Raw genomic sequence first — 25,932 nt, 5'->3', positions numbered from 1 at the left:
CCCGCCAGGAAGGCCACGGGCTCCAGCCCACCACGGAGGGTGGCCATGCCCTCCAGACACAGGAACCCTCCTCTTCCCGTGCGTAAGGCAAGGGCTCCTCCGTGTCCACTGGGATTGGGCTGTGGGAGGTTCTGGGTTTTGGCCATGTGAGGGTTCTAGCTTTGGCCGTGGGAGGATCCTGTGTTTGAGCCACAGGATGGTTCTGGGTTTTGGCTGTAGGAGGGTTCTGGGGTTTGGTGTTTGAGCCACAAGATAGTTCTGGGTTTTGGGCACAGGACAGTTCTGGGTTTCAGCTGTGGGAAGTTCTGGTTTTGGCTATGGGACAGTTTTGGGTTTGCCTGCGGGAAGGTCCTGAGTTTTGGCTGCAGGAGGTTCTGGGTTTCAGCTGCGGGAGGTCCTGGGTTTTGGCTATGGGACGGTTCTGGGTTTTGGCCAAGAAAGGGTTCTGGGTTTCAGACACAGGCATGTTCTGGGCTTGGAGGGTTCCATTTTGCTCTCCCCCAAGTGGTGGTGACACAGCTCATGCTGACTTGTTGACAAAAGCATCATGAAGAGCCACAGGCAGGGTCATGCTTTCATTTATTCACTTCATATAAAAATCTCTTAAGAATGCATCTGAACACAATATATAATACTATAACATACATTGTGTGAAACTTTTGGAAACAATAAAATAACCACCTGGAACAATGCAGTGTTCAACAGACAAACAAACCCATTGATCATGCACAACTGTGCTATTGTCATTAACTAGTTAGTCACAAGTTGGACCAAAAAGCTTGAAACATATTTTACAAACTGAGATTGACACCGCTCACGATGCCGGACAAGCTTTGTCAGAGGAAGTTTCACAGCACAATTATTACATCAGTTCACATTTTTGTCATAGAAATTCACATTGGGTTGTTCAGAAATTGGAACGTGACATTTAAAAGCCAGCCCGTTCTTGGGGGGTTTCTTTGTTCGCTTCCCCATCTCTCTGTTCACTCCCAACTGCCCTGGGGTCTGGTGTCACCCCTCCCACGGGCGGCTGCCACCCGAATGCCCTTCCTGGGTTGCGTCTGTCTCTCCAGCTATGTTCAGGTTCTTGTACTTTATGCAATACAAAAGGTTACAAGAAAAAAAGGCAACTCTTATTTCGAGTTTTCTACACCGTTAACATCGCCGCCGACAGGCAATGCTAATTCATATAAATTAATAACTTACAAAACATTACAGTATATACATTACGTAATAAATACACTGTTATAAACAGTAATGGAGGTGTTAGAGCTCAAGGCAGTGCAGGAGGAGGATGGTGGGCCTAAACCTAGGAAACGTGGACGAGAGGCAAGAGAAACACAAATATCCGAGCGTGCAAATTCCAAGGAGCTGCCGAGGGGGAACATGTGTCACACACTGCCTTACTCATGTGTGTACTGCACTGTGCCATGGAAACAACCTGTCCTCTGTCCTGCTCACCACAAAACCAAACCCTGTGAGGAAAAAATACTGTTGTTCCAAGCAAGAGAACAGAGATGGTGCATGATGGCATGAAGTGACTTAAAACAGGTCACCAGGGGTATTAAGAAGACGATTAAAGGTGCAGTAATGCAAACCAGAGGGTTTCCCCTTCTGTTTAGTCTGTCAAAGTGATTAACTGCAATAAAGTGACAGGTATTGCCCATGAAAAAAAGGAAGACTGCTTCTTGTAACAGGAAGAATCAAAAAAGTATCCGTCAATTCTGAAACACTTTGTGTCGCTTTTGAATACTAAACTCTGTGTATTTAATTAAGAGACTCTTGAAAAGACATGAAAGTGTTTACAAAGAAGGCACACAGGTCTGCAGACAGGTGGTTGGGTGGACAGGTTTTATATGGAGAGTTATTAATCAGTAGTTTCTATCAGTCTAACTGGTATAAATTCCAAAACTAACAGTATAAAATCTCTCAGTTGTGTGTCATTGACGCCTCAGTCCCGACCCAAGCCAGCTCCAGGACAACATGATGCTCTTGGCTGACAAGGCTCAAACCGCAACGTAAATCACCTGGTAATTTCCTGAGCAATCATTCACTACACGATCTTTAACCCTGACTCCAATCTCAAGTAGCTGGGAGGGTCTTTAAGCCACTGTGGGACAGAGGCCTCAGACCCCGCTGCAGGCTGTCCGTGAGACTGCTTGCATGCTCCTTAAGTGTTAAAATCCACTCACACGGGTCCAGGACATTATGTGTCAACAGGAGATGTGTCTTCTGTCACAATCTCTATGTTTGCTTCCCTCTGGGGCTCCTCCTCCCCCGGCTCGGCCACGCAGAGTGTCTGTGTATTGCTGAAGTAGCCGATGCTCTCGCCGTCCTTCTCTGGCCCATCCGAGTCCTCCTCCTCCAGTGTCAGTTCAAACTGGAACTTCTCCATGAGGCCCTGGCAGTCCTGGCCCCGCTCCTCCAGGGGAGGGGACGGGCTCTGAGGTATCATGCTCTGGTACCAGTTCCTGTTGTCCTCCAGCGTGTCCAGGATGTCCTGGGCATCAGGCTGCACCAGGTCAGCCCATGTCTCCCAGAGTGGATGGACGATGTAGTCAATGAATCCCACCTGGAAACACAGGAACACTCACACTTAGGGGAAGGGAATGACTAGGAGAAGGTAGGTGTCTAAAAAGTTCAATTTATGGTAATACCTGATTTTTACAAGCAAAATACCCACCCCAGAGCAAGTCTCCAAACTAGCACAGCATAATCACGGACAAAATCATCTGATACCCAGAACTCCACCTACAACCTTGGGTTAGGTTGCTGTCCAAAATCAAACCTTAGATTGAAGTTTAACTAAAAGCAGGAGCCAACAGGAAATTCAAGAGATAGAACTTTCAATTCCATCCCTGGCAGCATGTGGGATTTTAAATATCCCTGCTCCTCTCAGAATTCCCTGGTGACAAGGCTGGTGCATTTATGGCCTCTGTGCCCTTACCCAGGGTACACGCTTGGCTGAGAGCTGGGAATACACCAGTGCTCCCAAGGCAAGCAGCCATCCTAAGACCGAATGTCCCTGCCTTATGGACTGCAGTTCAAGCTTTAGGTGTATTTTACTACAGTGTGTAGTTTGTGCCTATTCTGAACTGTTTAATGCTCCTCCAGCTTCAAACATTTCAGTTTTTCTCCTCCACTCTGCCAAAGCAGCTACTGCGTTTCTCTGAGGAGCTGGCCCAGCTAGAGACTCTCTTTCCTTTCGTTTTGGAAAGAACCCAGAAAGCAGGTCAGCTCATCCCAAGAATCCTCCTCCTGCATGAAGAGGACAGGCCACTGCTGTCTGACCCCCCTGGAGTGACGTGTCAGCGATGGAAAGAGTGAGGGCTGTGGCTGAGTCCGTCAGTCCTTCCGCCGGCGTAAGCTCTGAGCTAAATCATCCTTCAATTGTCTGACTAAGAGAGGACGTACGTCCAGGATGGAGAAAACTGAATGGCCATAAAGAGGATTGAAATTCTTCCCTCTTGGCAGAATGTGTCACTTCTCCTCGCTCTGCTGGACAAGGTTTCTGTGCAGCAGGAAAATGGCTCTCCGAGGAGCCAGCCCCAACATGCAGATGTTTGCTTTGGAAATCACACATGGCTCCTTCAGACACAACAGGATGTCAATAGAACCATTAACATTCAATTGTAACATACAGTTGAGGCAGCTCAAACAAAAAGGTGATGAAAATTTCCTGCAGCACATGTTCCGGAGCACTTTTAAAGGGGAAAAAAAAAAGGATTCTCTATGGTTAGCTCATGGCTTTGCTGCCACCCAAAATGCTCAAGGGCTCTACAGCAGCAATGGGCAAAGACTGGCACTCATTAATAGGGTTATTGTTTCTTTATAAACATCCCAGATCAGGGAAAAACTGGAATAACATGGAATAACCACACGGCTCAGCACTGATCCTAAAAAATTCTGATGTAAAGAGGTGACATCTCAAGCTTTGCAATACTCGCATACTCTTTTCCAGTCAACTCCTTCTTTCCCTCCAGCACGGACATGCCACCTCCCTTTCTCCTTTGGGATTTCCATGAGGGCCATTTTGAGCAATTCCTGTCCCTTTTGCATAGCAAAAATGCCATTTTGAAGCCTCCGTGAAGTGCATATGTGAAACAAATAATGAATTGGAGCTCACATGCAGAGCACATGGGCATTTCCTGGCTGAGCCTGGCTGAAGGACTCATTTCTTGTTAGGTTAACAAATAAGACAGATTTTTCCAACAAAATCACCATGCGGTTGAGTGAATAATTTTGAAACCACTTGGCTTAGCCTGAGAGGACATTTGGAAATAATTATCATCAATTTTGTTACTTATTCAAGCTGAAAAACCTCAATGATGACTTGCTCTAGTCATTCAAAAACAACAACCAAGACACCATTATATAAAAGTTGGAATATGTTTAGGCAAACATAAATTACTGGTTTCATTACAGACTATCTGGGTGAAATTTTATGGCCTGTACTACAAAGGTCAGAACAAAATCTGAGCTTGAAGCCATTTAATTTATGAATCAGAACAAGGGATGAGCCAGTTCATCTCAAAAAATGGGGCAAATCCAGCTCCTTTTAAGGTTTGTATTGACATAAATGACTATTTCTGTGCCTTCACCTTGCACACAGCAGTTCCAGCAGTCCTCTAACTTAATCAGATGGATCATGCAGTGCAAAACTGTCCTGAATACTGTCCAGTGTCCAGAAGTGGATCTCAGCTGGGAGAAGCTCCTAACCCTGCAGCTCAATGGGGCTGGCACTGTTACAAATGTCTAACCCAGGGTACAATGTCAGTACGTTTAGGAGGTGCTAATTAACAGAGGTTGTGAAAGCAGGAAAGACCCGGCAGGAGGATGTGGAGAGCAGAATTGCACTTTTCAAGACTAGGGAACAAAAGGAAACCAACTCCTCCTGGAAACTGGGACACGAACAGGGCAAGATGAACACGCGTTTGGAAATGAGGAGACGCCGAGGGGCACAGAGAGGAGCCTGAGCAGCCTCATCAGCCTGTGTGAGCTCCAGGCACAGCTGGATGTCAGGGTCGATCAGAACCAACCCTCTGAACAGTTGGCTCATTGCCTAATTGTGCTGGAGAGAGCAGATGAATTTTGTCTCTGCTTTAAAACTACAAGCTCAGGCAGTAAGAACTGCAGCTTAGGGTCAATCACCTGTGATTTCTCCACCGAAGCGGTGTGTTTGTCACACATCGGGCTGATTTCCATTCCTCTTTCTCTCTCCTTGTCTCCCTGCTGGAAGAACTCTTCCATGATCCTGTCTGTCCACTGCCGGTACAGCTCCAGAGACTTTGTGGGATTACTCAGGTCCGCACAATGTACCATATTTCGGAGAACCTGCAATTACATTAATAAGAAAATGCATAAAATCAAATGGAAAAAGGAGATGGTTTCAAGCTGTATCTGCTCACTTATTGCAGAACATTTGACCACAAGACTCCTTGATTATGAAACAGCCCATAAAAATATTAACATTGTTCCATCATACCACATTAAAGACGTGGACCTGTTGGAGCGAGTCCAGAGGAGGCCACAGAGATGCTCCAAGGGCTGGAGCCCCTCTGCTCTGGAGACAGGCTGGGAGAGCTGAGGGTGTTCACCTGGGGAAGAAGAGGCTCCAGGACACCTTAGAGCCCCTTCCACTGCCTAAAGGGGCTCCAAGAGAGCTGGAGAGGGACTTGGGGCAAAGGCCTGGAGGGACAGGACAAGGGGGAATGGCTTCCCACTGCCAGAGGGCAGGGTTAGATGGAACAGTGGGAAGGAATTCTTCCCTGTGAGGGTGGTGAGGCCCTGGCACAGGTTGCCCAGGGAACCTGTGGGTGCCTCATCCCTGGAAGTGTCTAAGGTCAGGTTGGACAGGGCTTAGAGCAACCTGTTCTAGTGGAAGGTGTCCCTGCCCATGGCAGGGGTTGGACTAAATGAGCTTTAAAGTCACACCCAACCCAAACCAGACTGTGATTCTCTGATTGTATATAGCCACAGATGAGCCCAGCTGCCACAGTCCCTTCAGAGGCAACACATGCTCTCTGGTGTTCAGACAACTCAAGACTTACAAGGGGTGCAGTTGTGACAATGTTAATGACATCACACAGGTTTGTTTTTGAATGCAGGTGCTTCCCACCATTCAAAATTCATTTCCATGCTCTCATGGAAGTAGGTTAAATGCTCCTACTATTGAATGAGTAATATCCCTTCCAGACACACAGAAGATGTGCCTGACTAACTGGCCAGAAGGACTGAGACAGCAGCAGTGACCTGTCTTAACATCATCAATCTTAAATAAAAACTGAAGGAGTTTTTCCCATGAGCCTGTACTTAAGAAGTTGGTCATTAAAGTGCAGAGCAGATCGGAATGTATCTTGTCCTGCTCACTATGTAACCCTATTCCAGCACTGCTTTGTCATTTCTGTAAATCAAGAATTTATATAGGGGACAGACTGCACATCACTAATTTCAGCTCACTGGGAGTTGCTTCTAGGTATGGAGCCATAAATTAAAATTGTTGCAGTGCTATAGCAGAAGAAACAAATGGGAGAAAGCAGCACAGAAATTTGTGGGCCCTCAAAAACTCAGCCTTATGGACTAACCTCAGAAGAATGTGCATGTTTGAACTTAGATACTCTTAGTGTTACAAAAACCATAATCCCCTTCACCTAAAATATATGGGACCACCTTGCACCCATTCTTATTACAGAAGAAAATGACTGCTGAAAATTTAGGTCAGTAGCTTCTATATATGTTCAATTTAACAGCCATAATAAAAACAGGAATGTGGTTTCTTCATCCTGAACAAAATACACAAAATCCAGGAAATTTGGCTGCCATACCTGTATTCTGTCTGTGTAGTTGTCCAGAAGGAGAACTCCTGAACTGGTCACCTTCTTAGTTTCCACCATAGTCTTCAGATCAGCTAACAGACTCATATGCTTCGACATATCAGTAGCCAACACCTTGACAGAGGTGGAAAAAACAGGATGTCAGCAGGGGCAGCCACACAAGTAAGCCAGTTTTTGGGTTAGGAAGAGGAGCAGAGTGTGCACAGCTCATACCATGTCAATCACCATCTTCCTGAGCGTCTGACGCTGCTTCTTGGTCAGGTTCTGGAAGATGTCACAGTGCTCCTCCTGAAGCAGTTTGAAACCCACAGCAAGGTGGTGGTTCTCCAGGACGGACTCGTCATTGTACATCAGGGCCAGCTCGGAATCTAGCAAAGGAACACAGATATGTGACTCCAGCATGTGAAATGGGTGACTTCAAACAGCAAACACTTGTCCTAGGCACTGCAATGTTTCATCTGTGTGCAATAAATCAGGGAGGGTTTCCTTGCCCAGGGAGGTTGTGGATGTCCCACCCCTGGAAGTGTTCAAGGCCGGGTTGGACGGGGGTTGGAGCAACTTGGGGTAGTGGGAGGTGTCCCTGCCCATGGCAGGCAGTGAAAGGAAATAATTCCAGGATTCTGTGATTGTTTTTTGCTCCATGAGTGACAAGAGCCTGTGGTTTGATAATCCCAGAATGTATGTTTATAATACAAACAGCCTTTGCTCAGTCTTAGTGAACAAAATAATACTCAGTTGACTTAGTTACGGCTTCAGAGTCACTGACAACAGAATCCTGCAAACACTCTTTCCAAAACAGAACAATACCCATATTTTGGAATCAAGATACATGCTCAGCCTGTTGCAGAACACAATATGAGCCACAATATTTAGCTTTATGGTTGTCAATAGCAATAGCATTATTTCTCTTATAGTAATGGTAAAATTTGCACTCGGGACTGGAAGAATTATTACATGTTAGCGAGTAGTAATATTCACAAGGCTACTTTACAAATTGTACTACAATAGCTCCCTTTGTTAGGAATTTCATTTTAATTATTGCTTTATTTCCAAATGTCTCCCTCATTTACTGCACAATATTTTGAGAAGGCAACTCAGTCTGCAAGTCATCATTTATGTAATGGAAAAAGCATTTCCACAAGTTTCCAAATTTGTGGATGAAGTTATGATTGTATTCCAAACAAAACTCACTTGTATTAATAAGAAATTGATTGGAGACCCCAGGGTGATCCACATCATGAATTGCAGCTGCAAAAATTGCAGCGAGGATTTCCAAATCCGTGAAGACAGCCTATAAAGGAAAGAAGGAATTTGTCAGAGAGGTCCTTAGGTTTTATCCCTCAACAGTTTGGGAGGCTGATTTAGAGAAACAAATTGTGCTTTTTAAAATTAGTTTTCTGAGGACAAGCCACTGACTCATAAGAAAGGTCTGCAAGCAGCTTGTGCTCCTGAAGATGAAACAGCGATTTCAGGCAGGGCTGCTGCTGAGATTTCTTAATCACAGAACCATAGAATATGCTGAGTTGGAAGGGACCCACAAGGATCATCCAGTCCAACCCTTAGCCCTGCACAGGCCCATTCCCAAGAGTCACACTGTGTGCCCCAGAGGATCATCCAAACACTCCTTGAGCTCTGGCAGCCTTGGTGCTGTGACCACTGCCCTGGGGAGCCTGTTCAGTGCCCAACCACCCTCTGGGGGAAGAACCTTTTTCTAAGATGCAACCTAAACCTGCCCTGACACAACTTCAGGCCATTCCCTGGGGTCCTGTCCCTGGTCCCCACAGAGCATAGACCAGTGTCTGAAGGAGTCCTTGGCAGCAAACTGAGCCCTCGGAAGAGCAGGAAGTGCCCCTCCCACCTTCAAGCACAACCCTGCCCAGCACAACTCAGCTCAAACAAGGTAACTCACATCCAGGGCAGGGGTAGAGAGCAGAACATGGGTGGACTGGGCAACATCAGCAGCGTGGAGGCTGTTGTGGTAGGCCACATCCGAGTGGTAGTGATCTTCCAGTGTCATCATGTACGTCACGAATGTGTCCGAGGAGATCTTGAATGTTTTCAGGAGATCTCGCTCCTGTGTAATAAAAGATACAAACATACAGGCATGTATCAAGTAAGAAGGTCATGCTGGAGAAGACAACAAATCTGAAAGCAATAAGAAATTAAAGTAGTGCCATAAAAGAATAGCAAATTTGGGCAGGAAGTGACAAACCTGGAATATGGCGTACATGATGCAGGTGAGGGGCCTGTTGTGGGAATACCTGGCCACGTTAAATATGTTCAGACCCCATTTATTCAGATCTTCCAGTTCCTTTTGAGAGGACAAAAAAAGAATAGTTACATTATTTTTCCAGACAATTCTGCATTTGTCACTTGCACCACGTCTTCTGGTGTGAAGAAGTTCTATCTTTGAACTTCCCCAAAAGTTCCAAAATATGCAAATTTAATAATTATTGTAATCATGTAAGTGCATGAATATGTGTACTTAATAAAGTACAGGAACGCAGAGTAACTGTGAAGGGCTGATTTTGTGTTTGATAATTGCTCTCCTCAGCCTTCATCACTTTTCTTCTTATTATTTTAGGGATAATTGTAAGTATTTATAAACACAGAATATGCTGTTAGGGCCTGCTACCATTAATTACAACATTTTTAATGGCCACATCACTTCAGGATTACTGATTACAGTTTTACAAGGGGGGCAGTCATTCATCCAGTCCTTTCCCAGCTTCCAGCTTCCCCCAAAATGGCAAGAATCTGTCATACCTTGGCCAGATGATCTTCCTTTTCAGTTTTCACGCCGAACCGTGAAATGCTGGTGTTATTTAAGCTTGAACTATGCATTAATTTTTTCACTCCACTGATCTGTGTCATGAGCTGCTGTTTTTTCTTCTTCTCTCTGTCTTTCTGGGTGGGAGAAGGAATCTCCACATCATTCTGCTTGTCTGTAACAAATCAAGGTGAAATGAGCCAACACCATTTGGAGCACAAGCACTGATCACACCCCCCGAAATCAACCCTTGGCTTTGCTCACTAAGTGGCTCCACATGCCAGTTCAAACCCAGGTGTTCCTGCTGGGGGTCTTGTATTTTGGGACCCAAAAGCCAAAGCAAAACAGTGACACAACCTCTGGTTCATCTCTGAAAGACTGAACCTGCCACTGAGCCCTGCTGGGACACTTGGTGTGATTTTTGGGGTGTCCTGTGCCGGGCCAGGAGTTGGACGCGATGATCCTGATGGGTCCCTTCTATCTCGGCATATTCTATGATTGTTTAAGACCTGGCTGATTTCCTTGTAGCCATTTTCACGGTGCACGGCCTGGGGACACAGCACATGTCCAGGAATGTGTCTCTATGTGAGGATGTGGCACTTGGGCACATGGGTCAGTGGTGGCCTTGGCAGTGCTGGGGATGGTTGGACTTACTAGTCTAAAAAGGCTTTCGAACCTAAATGGTTCTGTGATTCTCCATGCCTGAAGGGCACCAGGTTCTGTTCATGGCTAAATCCCAATTAATTTTTATTACCTATTTTAAGGGAAATATACGTATCCCAACAACACATTTTTCCTCATTAAAGCTTAAAAAGTTTGAATTTTCCCATTCCCTAGGTTGGTAATTATTAGTGTCAGCATCCCCTGCTCTTAGAGCACTAACCCAGTAACAAATTTGTGACACTGATTTATTAAAGGTTTGTCCTTTACAAATATGTAGAGAATAACATACAAAGCACAGGCCATATTCTTCTTGCCATTCTCAGAGATAATAACAATATTAGTCCACACGAAATAGGCACAAACTTGGCTGGGGAGATGTGTTAAATAAATAAACAAATAAATAAATAAATAAATAAATAAATAAATAAATAAATAAATATCTCCGCATATGTTATTTACTGCCCTTACAGCTGATTTATTTACTGCATTAAAGTGGAGATACAGTTGCTCATTACTTCCATACAAATAATTTTTCATGGACTCGTAGAAAAGGCAACAATAATCTCTTTGCACCTTTGCATCCCTGAGGACCTTCAGAGGGACAAGGCCTGTAGGCATTAGTTACTTTTGCCTTGGCTTAATTAAAACCCTCTGAAATCAGAACTACCAGTGTATCTGCAGCACTGCAATTAAGAAAGAAGCCATTATTCACAGCAACAGCCTGGCTGACATCAGTGGGTGTTTCCCTTGCGTGTTTTTGCTGAACCACTGAAGACTTTCCTCTACATAATCTCCTTAGCAATGACTAACATTAAGGCAGTGTAAAATGGACATTCTTGGACAGAAATCTCTGATTTGTCAAATCAAGTGTCCCCGGTGGTGGCAGCAACACCCCTCAGCCCTTAGGTAGAACTTGTCCCAAAAGGGCACCATGATCTTCCCTGTTTATGTGATGGGGCCAATAATAAAACCACTGTTTGTCATCTTTGACCTTCACATGGATCTAAAGCTGTGCCCAGTGACTGCAGGACTGGACCCTCTGCAGAGGACATCACTTCTTGGTGCCTTCTCAGCTCATTTAATCATGGAATCACAGAATGGTTTGAGTTGGGAGGGACCTTGAAGGTCACCCAGATCCATCCCCTGCCATGACAGGCAGGGACACCTTCCACTAGACCAGGTTGCTCCAAGTCCCACTCAACCTGGCCTTGGACACTTCCAGGGATGGGGCAGCCACAGCTTCTCTGGGCAACCTGTGCCAGGGCCTCACCACCCTCACAGGGGAGAATTCCTTCCCACTGTTCCATCTAGCCCTGCCCTCTGGCAGTGGGAAGCCATTCCCCCTTGTCCTGTCACTGCAGGCTCGAATAAAATTAAGAGACTGAATGAGATCACATGATCTGGTATTAATATCTGTAAGTTATCCCAATCTAACAAATGCTGCTTAGAGATAAATGAATGTCCTACCCACATATATCTTTTTTTGTTTGTTTGTTCAACCTCCTCAGCTGTAGGCTCCTGGTTTTTTGTGTGCTCATTTAATTTTAAACCAGATTTTAGGGGGGAAAAAGTAATTCATAAAAAATGTAACAGCATGACTTCCCAAAATAGCTTGATGATCCTTTTAAAAGCTTTACTCATTTTTTTTTTTTTAATGTGAGCAATCAGGCTGCAATCTGGCCCAGTCTGGAGAGCCTGCACCACTCAGCACCACCACGGCCCTCACACTGCCACAAAACACAGGCTGAGTGGCCTCACACTGCCACAGAACAGAGGGACGTCACTGTCACGGAGGACGGGAGGAGCAGCAGAACAGGAATGAACAGACCATTGTCCAGACCTGCAAAGGGAAATGCAGTTGCCTGACCCAGTCTGAGTAAGGGAATAGAAAGAATTGAAAGACATGGACCTGTTAGAGCAGGTCCAGAGGAGGCCACGGCGCTGCTCCAAGGACTGGAGCCCCTCTGCTCTGGAGACAGGCTGGGAGAGCTGGGGGTGTTCACCTGGAGAAGAAAAGGCTCCAGGGAGACCTTAGAGCCCTTCCAGTGCCTAAAGGGGCTCCAAGAGAGCTGGAGAGAGACTTTGGACAAGGGCCTGCAGGGGCAGGACAAGGGGGAATGGCTTCCCACTGCTAGAGGACAGGGTTAGATGGGATATTCTTCCTATGAGGGTGGTGAGGCCCTGGCACAGGTTTCCCAGAGAAGCTGTGGCTGCCCCATTCCTGGAAGTGTCCACGGCCAGGCTGGACAGGGCTTGGAGCAATCTGGGCTAGTGGAAGGTGTCCCTGCCCATGGCAGAGGGTGGAACTGAATGGTCTTTGAAGTCACCCCCAAGCCAAACCAGTCTCGGATTTCAGGTTTCCATGAATAACACAACCCCATTAGCACCAGCAGCAGCTCCAGCTAATCAGTCCCTGCTGAATTACAGACTCCACTGACTTTAGTGTATGTGTTGTTTATTTTTGGTGGCCACATAAGCAATTCCAGCTGAGGCCCATCCTGCTCCACAGACTTGCACCTAATGGGAAGAGCTGATGACCAACCAGCTCCCTGAACATGCCACTGTGGCCGTGGTGTGTGTCCCAGGCTCTCCAAGCAGTGGCTGCTGGCTGGCAGCTGGACAGCCTTGCTCCTAATTACTTGTTTTAATTCATATTCTGGATGTCATGGTAAAGCTGAGGACTATGACAGGATCATTGGATCCCACAAAGCAGCTCCAGACTTCCATGGATTATTAATGTGATGTGTCCTAAATGCAGACAGCAGTTGCAGTTGCAACTGGCCATTGGAATCACTTTAAAATCCCTTAATGGAAATAATTGTGTGTCATGCAGTGAATGCATTCAGGATCATCTTAACCCCAGGGCACAATTCTCCACGAGCTCCAGTATCCCAAATCTCTCATTGTTTGGAGCTGCTGGACTCAGAGATATGTATGAGGGTACTTTGCTACATATCATTTTATATGCAAATGATCACAAATTCTAAAGCTGCTTCCACAGAAGATTCTATTTCTCGTAATAAATATATTTGTTGACACAGAGGATTCATTCATGTCAGTAGTGCTGTGGGCTCCAGCAAAACTAATGAAATGCAAAATATTCTCTTTAGTCTTTATTCTGACTTTTGGTGCAAAATGAGCAAATTCACACAAAGTAATATATAAAATGTCTGGGCTGAGTCTAATTTGAACCCTGTCTCTGAAGGGGAAGATGCAGCTGAACGAGGCAGTAGTTGCAAGTTGGGCTCGTGTGACTTTGTCCTTTACATAAGGTCAACAAAAAAATCAAGTATTGCATAAAGCAGCTACCAACTGCCTCATTCAATCTGCACATCAAAATCCAATGGTTTAGAGAAGGAATTCCTCTGTGAATAGACTTACTCAAACACTATCATTTTCCTCCCCATATCTATTTGAAAGTGAAAAACCCAGCATACTTCAGTAATGCTCTGCCCCAAAGGAAAGCTGGGCACAAACAGTGATGAGGCTGCCATTAATCTTTCTCTGAGTCACCCGAAAGCTTGGGATGTGATTCCTTACCCAGGAAAGTGTTGGAAATGTACTCAGACACCTGGTTGCCGGAGCGGCTCATCTCGGAGAGGTGTGTCAGCTCCCGGTTCAGCATCCTCTTGAACTGGGAGGGGAAGAGCACAGACAAAGATGGCATTTTTCTGAATCCTTTCCCAAATCAACCCAATGTTAGCACAGGCAAGTCCACAAACAAGATGTTAAAAGCAAAATTCTGGGAATATTTGGAATGGAGTCAGAGCCATGGTTTGGTTTCATTTAGATACTGTTCAGCATCATCATGACTAGATATATTTCTTTTCAATCCACTAAACTACACCATTAATTTCCTCCAAAGATGCACATTAGTTGTTACTGTCACAAATGAGGAAATAACGTTTCAGCTCTGAAAGCTCAAATTCTTGTCGGGGTTAGAATTCTCCATCCTATAACCTTCTCCTGTTCTGGATTTTGTAAGTTTTCTCCATTTTGTATTATGCAAGGAAAAGACAACTGCATATCCAGAGGAGAAATATGCCATAAATCTGAAGATCTGCTCAGTTCGTTACAGTAAAATGTAGGATTCAGACATTATTCCCCCACATATACATGCTATAATCCTCCTGATTTTATAATCAAACATTTTCATTGCTGCATCATTTTATCCTGCAACACTGAATTCCCAAAGGGATAAAAAAATTCCATACATGTACTCTGCATGCACGCTACACACATGTCAAGCTCTTGCCAAAATACACACAAATAACCATTTAAAAAGCATTTTTTTCCTGATAGAGGTTTTATCCAAGCAACACAGCACAAAACGAACTAGCCATTAATAGTCCTTCAGGAATTAAACCCACCTTAATATAACCCCAAGATACAGATAACAAATAGTTTGCTTCAGGCATTTTGGAAAACTCCTCGCTACCGTCCACAAATCCTCCTGGAGAAATCACCGGTCAGACAGGAGAGCTCCTTGGGAACACGGACACCCCCTTCCCCAGTCCAGGAAAAAAATCAGCGTTCAGCAAAGCCAGCGATCCCCCAAAGCCCAGCAGCTGCTAATCCCAGACAAAGCCAAGCCTGGCATCGCATCCTTGCCGAGCCTGCCCGTGGGTGGATGTGCTCGCAGGAGAGAGGAATGAAATCAGGGATTGCACAAAGGAGCGAGGACAGATCCGAGTGGATTCAGCCGGATGGCTGGAAGCACTGGGGAATTGGGAATCATCCCGGTTGCTCAGTTGGCTGAAGGGGGTCCCCACTCCACATTAGGCTCGCTCAGCTGAACATCACGCCAGAAAAATGATGCTGCTTTCGGAGGGGCTGCCAGCTTTAGTAACAGCCATCTTTTTAAGGGAGATTAAAATGGAGGAAGCTCGGGGAATATTTAAATAAGGCAAAAGTAGGCAGCAATCTCTTCTCCATTCCTGCTTTGTTTAATCCTCATCCTTACAGAGACTGATTTTCAAAGCAGGTAGTCCTATATGGATTTTTAAAAGCATCATTTTCACATTTTCAGTGGGATCATTTTTTTTCTCCTACAAGGTAAAGGGCAAAATGTAACAACATAGCAAAATGTACCCTTACAAACTGGAAATATCTTCCAGGTAAGAGGTATAAACTAATAATAACCTTAAATCTGTAACAAATGCAATTCATAAATTCTTCCTCACAAGAATATATTCTTGTAAGTGTCCCTGCCCATGGCAGGGGGGTGGAATGAGATGAGCTTTAAAGTCTCCTCCAACCCTAACCATTCTGTGAGTCACAAACTAAACTTCAAGATTTAATGATTTCTACAATTTTCGTTTCAAACTGAAAAGCAATCCCTTTATTAGGAAGCTGGAGCTGTCCTTTTAGCATGGAATCAAAAGAAAAGCCCATTGTGCTGTGCGTGTGACACAGCCCCCAGCATGGAATCACTGGGATGTGCAGCTCTCCTGCTGCTCCAGGACGTCCTTGGTGATTTCTGCCTGGAACACTCCGCACAACAGTGCCCAGGATTCCCAAAATAAAAGGGCCATCTTTGCTCTGAGATGTTTTTCTATCTCTAGCCACCTTCACTGCTACCAGCCTGGCTTGGCAGGATGGCACGAGGCTTCCTCATGTACTGTGGGACATGTGGGGCATGGGGGCAGCCTGTGCCCCCGGTCCCTGCTCCCTGTTTGCCCAGGCTGGAGAAGGGATGGCTCCAGAACATCCAGATGGGACTCCAGCTCAGCCTTCAGCTACAAGAAGCACATGGAGCAAAGGAAGCTGTGACCCACCTTCTTCTCTCCTTAAATTCATTATTATCAGAGGTGGGAAGCTGATGGTACCTCCCTTTTACCCTGTGGCTGTCTGTGCAGACCAAAGATGGGTGCTACCTGCTGGGGACACTGCCATCATCATCCCTGCTCTCTCCTCTCAGGAAATTTTAACTATTTTCCCATCAGGAAAAAATTCTTCCCTGTGAGAGTGGGGAGGCCCTAGCACAAGTTGTCCAGAAGAGCTGTGGCTGCCCCATCCCTGGGAGTCTCCAAGGCCAGGTTGGACAGGGCCTGGAGCAACCTGGGATAGTGGAAGGTGTCCCTACCCACAGCAAGGGGGTTGAAACTGGATGATCTTCAAGGTCCCCTTCCAACCCAAACCATTCTATGATTCCATGATTCTCTTGCAGCATTCTCTGCCTTGCCCTGCCAGTGTCATAGAATCATGGAATGATTTGGATTGGGAAGGATCTTACAGCTCATCTCATTCTACCTCCTGCCATGGACAGGGACATCTTCCACTACACCAAGTTGCTCCACGCCCTATCCAACCTGGCCTTGAACTCTCCCAGGGATGGGGCAGCCACAGCTTCTCTGGGTAACCTGTGCCAGGGCCTCCCCACCCTCACAGCCCAGAATTCCCTCCCAATCTCTAATCCAAACCTACTCTCAATGTCACACAGTGAGGCCTCACTTTCCAGGTTACTCAAACAGCTTAAATATTGTCTTGTGATACAAGAAGGAACAGGATGTGAAGGTGAATATCTCATGGGATATGGGCAGGAGGAGGATGTGAAGGATGCTGGCTACTCAGGAGGACATTCCACAGTACTGGGCCATGGGCTTTTGCTCACAGGGTCTCCTCTACACTCAGTGTCAACCAAGAGGGACAAAAGTGTTTTTGAAACTCCCAAGAGGAGCCTTAGAGCTGGAGGAGGAGTGGCAGCAAGGATGAAAACCAAGGCAGAGAAAGGCCGTGGGAGGGGAGGAGGGCTCTGACCCCATCACTCCTCACAGTGACGTATTTTCACTGGTCACAAGCACCAGCCAGTGACACGTGAGCACTCCCACAGCCTGACAGCCAAGCATGTGCTGAAACACTCTCTGGATCGAGGCCTTTATCTTTACAAGGAAAACACCATAATCAGATGATCACACAAATGACTTTTAAGCACCGCTGAATCAGTCGGGTTTTCTATACAATCACTCCTTTCAGTTAAATGATCCCAAGTGATGGACAAACATCTGATAAAAATGCCTTTACCTCACAACTGGCTCCATAAAGCACAAAAAGGGCAGCTGCTCCCTTTTCACAGCAGCACAGAGCAATTAAATGGTCTGCACAAGGTCACCCAAGCCATCTGCAGCAGAGATGAGGACAGATAAACAACCTCAGGATCCTCATATCCGATCTGTAACAGGGAATCTGTCCCCCACAGCTCCTCCAACAGCCTTAATCTCCTTCACTTTTCCAGACTTTTAATCAGAAACCTTTTATAAACACAGGCAGCAGAATCAAAGCACTGCTAGAAGAACTATCAGGGTCAAACCCAGCTGAGATACCCACAGAGCTGTGGGAATTCTCACAGGATTTGCAAAGTTTATTATGATTTGCCACCTGAACGATGCTGGCACCTAAGCAAGATTTACTTAATAACACGATGCCCTTTCAAAAACATACAGTCCAGCATGGACCGAGGCATGCCAGCTGTCTTCACTGCTCATGGGGTGTATTTGGGATTTTTCCTGAGCTACCCTTGATGTCAGGATGCCCTGGCAAGTGCTCTGCCACTTGCCTGCACGAAGCAAGCAGTTTGCTGCCTCTGCAGGGATCAATGGCTGATGTCATGAGCAAACCTCTGTAACGATCAGGTCCTTAAATCGATGCGACAGCAAAGGGTAAAACAAACAGATTGCAGGTAGTGATGAGAAAATGCCAACTGCTCCATGCCAGGCAAACACAGCGATGGGGCTTCAGAGAGCTCATGCTCTCCCCTCGTAATTATGGTAATGCCCATCAGCAACATGGGCAATTACGGTAATGCCCATCAGGAGCATGTGGATCTGTGCTGCGATTTTCATTATTAATAATCATCTCAGTGCCTTTTCCAAAGGAATTTAGCACTGATAGCCTTGCTGCACAGATGGGAACTGAGGCACGTGCATGCACAAGGGTGGACACAGGAGGGAATGACTTTTAAGGGTGCTTCCCTTAAAAAGAATTAAAATCAGGAAAAGGGCTCAGTGGTCCCTTCCCTCTACCCAAAACTCCAACCACAGGGCCATGCAATTAACACAATCAGCTGATGAGAAGAGTGCAGATAATGGAAATAAGATGAAGCCCAACTGCAATTTTCCATATCCAAAGACACACGGTGGTACAGCCGACCTTCCCAGCGAGTCACCACACTCTGGAACCATCTGGAGGGTTGTGTGAGAAACAGCCACAGCATTGCATGGAGCTTTCCTGTTTTACATGCTCTGAAGTAACTGCAGAAGTCATCTGCACCAAATTAGGTCTACAAGAATTGAATCATTCTTTGATTACCAGCAGTGACCCTATCCCAGGCATCCTCTGGTTGAGGGAATCCACAGTTTCTTTCCAGCTTTCCAGTCATGTGTGCGGGCGGTAATTTCCTTGATTACCATTGGGAAAGTTCACTCACAGTTCCCCTCTTGCCTGCCCACAGCAAACCCTCACTGCTTAGGATTTTTCTCCACCAGAAGTTGCAATATTTGTATTTACTCCTTCACTGGAGTGTGGGGCAGAAGAAGAAACTTTGGCCTAATTTAAGATAGAATTTGTCAGACGTAGGAGCCCAACTGCATTGGGAGGGCTCTGGCTCTGGGCTCACTGTGTGTGATACGGGGTGACCTTACTGTGGCCTTCCAGTGTCTAAAGAGGCTCCAAGAGAGATGGAGAGGGACTTGGGACAAGGGCCTGGAGGGACAGGACAAGGGGGAATGGCTTCCCACTGCCAGAGGACAGGGTTAGATGGGATATTGGGAAGGAATTCTTGGCTGTGAGGGTGGGGAGGCCCTGGCACAAGTTGCCCAGAGAAGCTGTGGCTGCCCCATCCTTGGAAGTGTCCATGGCCAGGTTGGACAGGGCTTGGAGCAACCTGGGCTAGTGGAAGATGTCCCTGCCCATGGCAGGGGGTGGAACAGGATGAGCTTTAAGGTGCCTTCCAACCCAAACTCTTCCATGATTCTATGGTATGACTCAGATGGGAATGGGGAAATGTCCCCCGTGCTTCAGTATGGAAATTCCCACTCTTCTGGCTCTTTATGGAAGGAGCAACTCTATTTCTCTCTTAGGGAAAGCCATGAAGAAGGACAGACAGTTCTTGGCCTTTTCAGTCCCGCACTGGCTCCAGTGATAAATCCTGCTGTTATTCCTGTTCCTATTCCCCTTTGGAGTACAGCAGCAGAGGTGTTCCTGGTGCATCACAGGCAGAATAAAGACAGGAGGATGTATCCGCTGCTGATGTAAATCCTTTGAAGTCAATTTATACCAGCTGGGGTTCCCTGAGGCCAAGAGTCCTTATGCAAAGAGGCTGCTTAAAAAAGTTTTAGTCATTTGCAGGAGCTGAGGGCAATTCCAAGATAAAAGAGCTGCTCAGATGCTGTGGGGCCCCGTCCTGGAGTACCTATGGAGAGAGGGGTCCCACCCCACACTTTGATGGAGGAATCTCGGTGCAGATCTCCAGTGTGTTAAAGTGTTTATAAACTCCCTTCCCGGTGACCCACCCTTCTGACGCAAACGTTACATCCCTCGCTCCTCCACCGCTCCTAGAAATCCCCAGAACAAAAGGATTTGTGGTACGAGGGTTACTTTCGCCTTTGATTCCGCACAGAAGCAGCTGGGCTGAATCCTCCTCACTTAATTACTCAGGTAAATTACTGCAGGTCCAGAGGCGCAATTAAACTTTGGTGCAACTCCACTTAACAGCTCTACTCCTGGGAATAGTTGGATGCCCAGCTCTGGGAGCTGGGAGGAGCTGACGCTCACCTGCCCGTGTGACGGAGCGGGAACGATAGTCCCATCGGAAATTATTTACACACAGGAGGGAAATTACTCATTCGTGTGTACGGCAACCGGGTCAGACAGCCAGCGTGTAATGCTTCTGTCTGGACCTCTGGGTGATCAGAAGGGATGGATGGGACAGTCCACTGCAGATTTTAAAAAATATGGGATTAATATTATCCCCGTGCTTGAGAAGCTTGAAGCTTGTTATACCCAGCCCTCTCATTGCTGTATTGCACAGAGACCAAATCCTTAAGCAGACCAAACTCCTGGACTTTCAAAGTACGGACCACTTCTTTTGTTGTTTCTTGGCAAGTTTGCAAGTCAAGAGTTAAAATTCTTTAATTTGTAGGAGCTGTAACCCTGCTTATCTGTGTTTTCTTGCTCTCACATCACTTACAGAAAGGACTGTGTCAAACAAATTTGCAGCAGTCCTTGTTACTTCGTAATTCCTACTGATTTTCCTTTCTAGGCACTCACATGGAGGGTGATGGGAAGGTGCATTTAAATGCTTAAATAGAAAAAACAAGCCTGTTTCACCCTAATCAGCACTAAAGGAAAAAGTTTTCAGCTGTATTTCAGTGCCTGAAGAAAAGTGGAATGGTTGCAGTCAACTATCAGTCATTAAAAAAATCAGATGTTTTTGCAACTCTTTCTAGTTCTTGTTTCCTAAAACAATATCATGTTTAATGTGCTAGAAACTATTTTTAATGAGATACAAAGTACTATTTGTTTTTTGGGGTTTTTTTGTTTTCCCTTCAGCTTATTTTTTAAACCAAAAAGTAAACACACGGTTATGAAATCTCCAATTTCACATCAAAGCAGAGTTGATTTATATATATGTTCAAAGGAAGACTTTAAAGGAGCAACATCATGACCAACTTGTTGGCCTGATGTTATTAGAATAATTTAAAAATCCACAATGTAAATGTTGATAAATAAATAGCATGTTGCCATAAATCAGCATGTGGCTGCTCATGAAAGCAATAACATATATCTGATGTAGACAGAACAATATTCAGATTTTACCCGTGAAGTTTAGCATTTCTGAGAGCAGCAGAACCTCCCTTGGGTGGGACGGATTTACGCAACACGGGGTTTAAAAAAGTGATGAATTGGAACCTGAAGCGGAGTGTGCCTTTCCAGCTCATTTCCAGCCAAATGAGACTTGAAATATGCAAATTGCATTCGAATGCCGGAAAGAAAAAACTCCCTATAGGATCCTGCCCAAGGAAAGCACTGTGGATTAGCGCTGCTTCGAAACCATACCGAATTTGTTCATTTCAAAGCAGGCTCGGGGCATGTTACTCACTTGCTGGGAAGGGGTAAGGCAGAGGAAAAACCCCTCCACCCGCTGCGGGGGAATGGGTAAGGTCATGGAGAAACCACCCCCTTTGCTTTCCTGAAAATGGATGTGTCATGTGTTTATAAGGTGTGCCTGCCTGGGTTTGTGTTGGCACACGGAGAAATGCCTGCAGGGCCAAATCTGCTTGCTGCCTCCTCCGGCGGGCAGTCCCACAGCAGCTCCGGCCCAGGAACGCCAGCCTCGGTGTATCCAACACCATGGATGCACCTGGGATCCAACAGATCTTGGCTTAGGTTTACATTTGGGATCCAACAGACCCTGGGTTAGATTTACATTTGGATTGATATGAAATACTAGGACTGGGAGAGTTTAGGATTTCACAGAATCCTAGAATGGTTTGGATTGGCAGGGGACCTCGAAGAACATCTCATTCCAGCCCCCTGCCATGGGTAAGGAGACCTTCCACTAGACCAGCTTGCTCCGAGCCCCATCCAACACTTATTTCTCCCCGTGTGATGTGACAAGGCACACACTGTGTGTCTCCTTGGGTGGAAAAAACACGTCAGTGGGGTTTGGTCCAGCCTGAAGCTTGAATGAAGCTTTGGGTTTCTTTGGAAGAAGCTTGGGTTGATTTCTGCGTCATCCAAAATGCTCTTCCTACATGAAGACTAGGCCTCTTCTAGCCAATTAATACAGACTTAATTAATATCTGGAGTCTACATCTCATCTTACTGGATTTTCTAAGGATTTCCTCCCCATTAATACCAAACTACACAGGGCAAGAACCACCCAGAAGCCCAGCAACGATCTCCACGGAATGGCACTCTCTGTCCATCACTGAAAGGTTCATTTCATAAAATAAATTGTGCTGTTGGGAGGAAGAACCACACAAGTGGCACATCACAGCCAAGGGGTAACTGCTGAGAGCAGTGTCACCTTTCCTGAGAAAGGTGGTACCCATCACCAGCTGAATGCAGTGGGGTGAGTGTTCATACCAGTTTCTCATCCTAGCACTGCCTTTATTCTTTACTCAAATAAGAGGTGAGAAAATAAGAGCAGAAACAAGCAAAAACGCTCATTCTGCAAAATCATTTTTAGAGTTTTACTAGGTGGAAAAATGTTCGTTGTGTTAACTGCAAAGGGAGAATCGGGAAGGAGAGGTGATGAGAACCAGCCCATGCTGAAGGCAAGGAAGCACCAGCAAAATTAAAACCTACAGCAGCTTGTTTGTTGACACAAAGTTGATTAAAGAAAGACCTGATGCAGCTGACAACATCTGTGGCCTGGAGAGCAGATAGTGCTGCAGGAGGCTGCAGATCTCAGACCAAAATCTTGTGTCAGTCACACCCATGCAAACCACACTGCTGAGGCCTTCAGTGCCAGAGGAAGCCAAACAACTACGTAAGGAGAGCCCACAAACCACCCAGCCACTTGCAGGGAGCAGGCAGAGCCATTCCTACTCTTCCGTGGAATCAGGAGATGCCGGACATTTGGATTAAATAACCTGGATTAGAGTCTCAATCTTCAGAAAAAAAACCCAAACCAAATCAAACAAACAACAAACAACTGAGAGGGAAGAGCATTTGTCATTTAACAAGAGAGCAATGCAATTAAACACAGGATTTTGTTAATCGTATGAAGTAGCAATTTAAATTTAATTTAAATTTGAATCAAGCTCTGCAGTCATCATTTAGGCAAATTCAGCTGGGGTTTTACCTGAGTAGGAGAACAGGCTCTGGAAAATTCAAATAACTTTGTGCCCTGAGATGACTTTTCAAAGATGCCCACGATGAAAAAAACTCTGGTAATTTTTAATCGACAGAAGTCTGTTTGCTTCAGAAAACACGGGACAAAAGAGTGAGTCCTGGGAAGAAGTCAGTTTAATTCCTGGCAAGAAGTCAGGATAGCTCTACAATACAGTATCCCCCCCCAAATGTGGTAGTTGGTCCTGCCAAAATGAAAATGAGCCTAATCCAAGCATCAAAACCATACAGAAGGCACTAATTAATGTAAATACATTTAAATGAAAAATCCTTCTCACATAGAGATAGGCAAATGCACTGCAGAATCATTTTTCTGTGCTAAACCAGCACATCATTTAGCTATGCTAAACCAGCAGCAAGGTGAGGCACTTCTGGTTTGTTGGCTTTAAACACTGAGCAAAGGCTTTAATCGGAGGAATCTCTCCCTCTAAAGAGCTCTGATGATGAGTCTTCAACGCACTAAATCTCCACAACATGTCCTGCCTTTGATAACACACCATCTTTCAATTAGGTTTCACTTAGTGCAAATATCTGGATCACCAAGTGCCCCAGTGAATGCAGTTGCTCTGCAACTGGGTGAAAAATTAAGGACTTGGAGTCAGATTATGGAAACTGGCCTGGTCCACAAAATCAGGATCAAAAGTAGGACTGCTCCAAGTATTAAGCCCTGCTTTGAAACCCTTCATAGCTCACCTTCATTTTAAGTGATTTTTCTCTTCTGGGATGTCACATGTCTCCAGTATCCTTGCTTCACTCCAGAGAGGTCCCTGCTCTGAACAGTTAGTCACTCTCTAGTTCTGCCCTCAGATCATGATTCATTTAGAACCTGCCTTTGAGCTATTATTTATTTAAGCCCCACCCTAATATGTTATAACGTAGAAGTCTGAGAATGCAGAACTCTTAAAACCCATCATGTCCTAGTAAAAGCAGGATTGTTTAAAGGACATGCCAGAAGGTCCTGGGCACCGTTGTGTCCAGGAGGAGAGATGACAGGTCCCCACAAAGGCTCCTGGGAAGAGAAATTTGAACCAAATTTCTACCCCCAAAGTCTTCATCTCTGCATCAGCAGCACATATGCTGCGTGTGGCTGTGGGATCTCCCTCAGATGGGCTTTTCCCACACATTTACCACATCAGTCCCAGAAGATGAGAAAGCATCCACCACTCAGAGTCCCTTTGCTCTAGGAGGATATCTGAAACAGTGGCACTGACTCCTAATCCTGTACCCACACTTCCCACAGCCAACGCTGCAGATTTCCAATATTTCATTTTTTAAATATTTGAATCGGTTTAACTAGGATATCTGACAGCCCAGAGGGCTGACAAGAGCAAAATATTAGATTGGTAAATGCATATGGCCCCAACTATCCGCACCCCACTTTTATGGCATATTTCATAGAATCATAGAATATGCTGAGTTGGAAGGGACCCATCAGGATCATCGAGTCCAACTCCTGATTTTTATGCACCTATAAGCTAACTGATACAACCAGAATGATATATATTTTAGAGGCCAAAGAGCAAAGGAGGAAGAATATGATGGATACAGAGACAGCTACTCTAGAAGTCCATATATCATGATGATGAGAACTGATACAGAGGAGCTGACTCGGACCAAGCTTTCCAAATCCTGAACATCCATGAGGAGCTTTGAGGGGTTTCACAGTCTGGGTCAGAGCCAGTTCCCTCCTCACCCAGCAGCCTTCTCTGGAACCTCTTGTTCATCACTCCTGAGTGTCTCTGTGACAAACCCTGGCTTCCGCATCACTGTAGAAACGCAGTCCCCTGTCCTCTAGGACAAGGACATCCTCACCACGAATGAAACCCCATCAAACAGCACAAAGATGGAGATAACATTCCCATCCTCAGCCCTAAAGAGCTCCTACCTCCTGGAGCATCCCGCTGGTGTGGTGTCCCGCTCCGCCGCCCGCAGCTGGACGTGAACGAAACAGTTAACGGAGCGCCGACGTCAAAGCGGCACGACGTGCGCGGGGCTCTGCGGGGACCGGCTCTGCGGGACCGCGGGGAGCAGTGCCAGGGGCTGCTCCGGGAGCACAGCTCTCCCAGCTTTCCAGCCCCCGCTTCCGCACCGCCAGTGTCCCCGGGCGAGGGGAATACCGGCGTGCGGCCGGGGAACCGCGTGCGGAGCTCAGTGATTCATCCCGGCTTGTGAAAACAGGAGACGTGGAAGTCTCTTTGTTTCTCCGGCTGCCGCACCAGCGAACAGACCTCTCTTTGTGCGGCGCTCGGCTATTTTAAAGCTTATTAAACAAAGGAAGTTACAGCGAAAAGCAAGGGAAAGACTAAACAGCTCGGCACCACTTAAGGGAAACATCACGTAGGAAAGGGACGATATTGGGGGCTGACAGACTGGCAGGAGGGAGGAGGACGAGCGGGGACGTTGTGCAGCCCGGCACATACACCGCTGGCACTTGGCCCCGCGCCGCCCTCGACCTCCACCGCGGACCTCAGCAGTTTACATTAGTGTCCAGATGTTTATTTAGCCACTCTCTCCTGAAAGCGAGGTGCGGCCTTGCTCCTCTTTTCTGACCGAAATGCCCTTTGAAACACAAGCAAAACGAAATCAGTTCTGTTTATGTTAGTTGCTTCTGGCTCACGAGCTACCAAGATACAAGCGAGGAGCCCCGTTGTGCTGCTGCTCCGAGCTGCTGGCTGGACACGGCCCTCGGTGGCAAGATTTGAGTTGTGCTATCCAGCACCTGGGAGTAACAGAGATGTCTTTAAAGACGAAACAAGATAATTTAAGGATTTACTCTGCAGTGGGTGTAGCTGCACGAACAGCCTGGGAAGA

General features: G+C 46.1%; 1 protein-coding gene and 1 long non-coding RNA gene across 8 annotated transcripts in view; both read right to left on the bottom strand.

The window, feature by feature from the left end:
- Positions 1 to 561: 561 nt before the first annotated feature.
- Positions 562 to 25,932, bottom strand: part of PDE4B (phosphodiesterase 4B) — a 174,557-nt gene continuing 149,186 nt past the window's right edge. For 3 of the 7 annotated variants that reach the window (XM_017805476.1, XM_017805477.1, XM_017805479.1), the window contains 9 exons: positions 13,807 to 13,900; positions 9,600 to 9,778; positions 9,046 to 9,144; positions 8,743 to 8,907; positions 8,025 to 8,124; positions 7,047 to 7,201; positions 6,825 to 6,947; positions 5,152 to 5,334; positions 2,207 to 2,572 (listed from right to left, as the gene is read on the bottom strand). In XM_017805476.1, the coding sequence (XP_017660965.1) occupies positions 2,207 to 2,572; positions 5,152 to 5,334; positions 6,825 to 6,947; positions 7,047 to 7,201; positions 8,025 to 8,124; positions 8,743 to 8,907; positions 9,046 to 9,144; positions 9,600 to 9,778; positions 13,807 to 13,900 (1,464 nt within the window). Of the gene's footprint in view, positions 2,573 to 5,151; positions 5,335 to 6,824; positions 6,948 to 7,046; positions 7,202 to 8,024; positions 8,125 to 8,742; positions 8,908 to 9,045; positions 9,145 to 9,599; positions 9,779 to 13,806; positions 13,901 to 14,636; positions 15,201 to 25,006; positions 25,034 to 25,932 lie in introns of those variants that run through there. The other 4 variants (XM_017805474.1, XM_017805481.1, XM_017805480.1 and 1 more) reach the window with 3 other exon arrangements.
- Positions 20,137 to 24,008, bottom strand: LOC108492791. Its single transcript, XR_001873238.1, has 2 exons — positions 23,997 to 24,008; positions 20,137 to 20,703 (listed from the first exon to the last, which is right to left on the bottom strand). It is a non-coding gene; the product is annotated as an uncharacterized LOC108492791 (long non-coding RNA).

Source organism: Lepidothrix coronata, unplaced genomic scaffold, assembly GCF_001604755.1.
Source record: "Lepidothrix coronata isolate B3197 unplaced genomic scaffold, Lepidothrix_coronata-1.0 Scaffold12, whole genome shotgun sequence".
Classification (NCBI taxonomy): Eukaryota; Metazoa; Chordata; class Aves; order Passeriformes; family Pipridae; genus Lepidothrix; species Lepidothrix coronata.
This window is presented reverse-complemented; position numbering and strand designations above follow the sequence as displayed.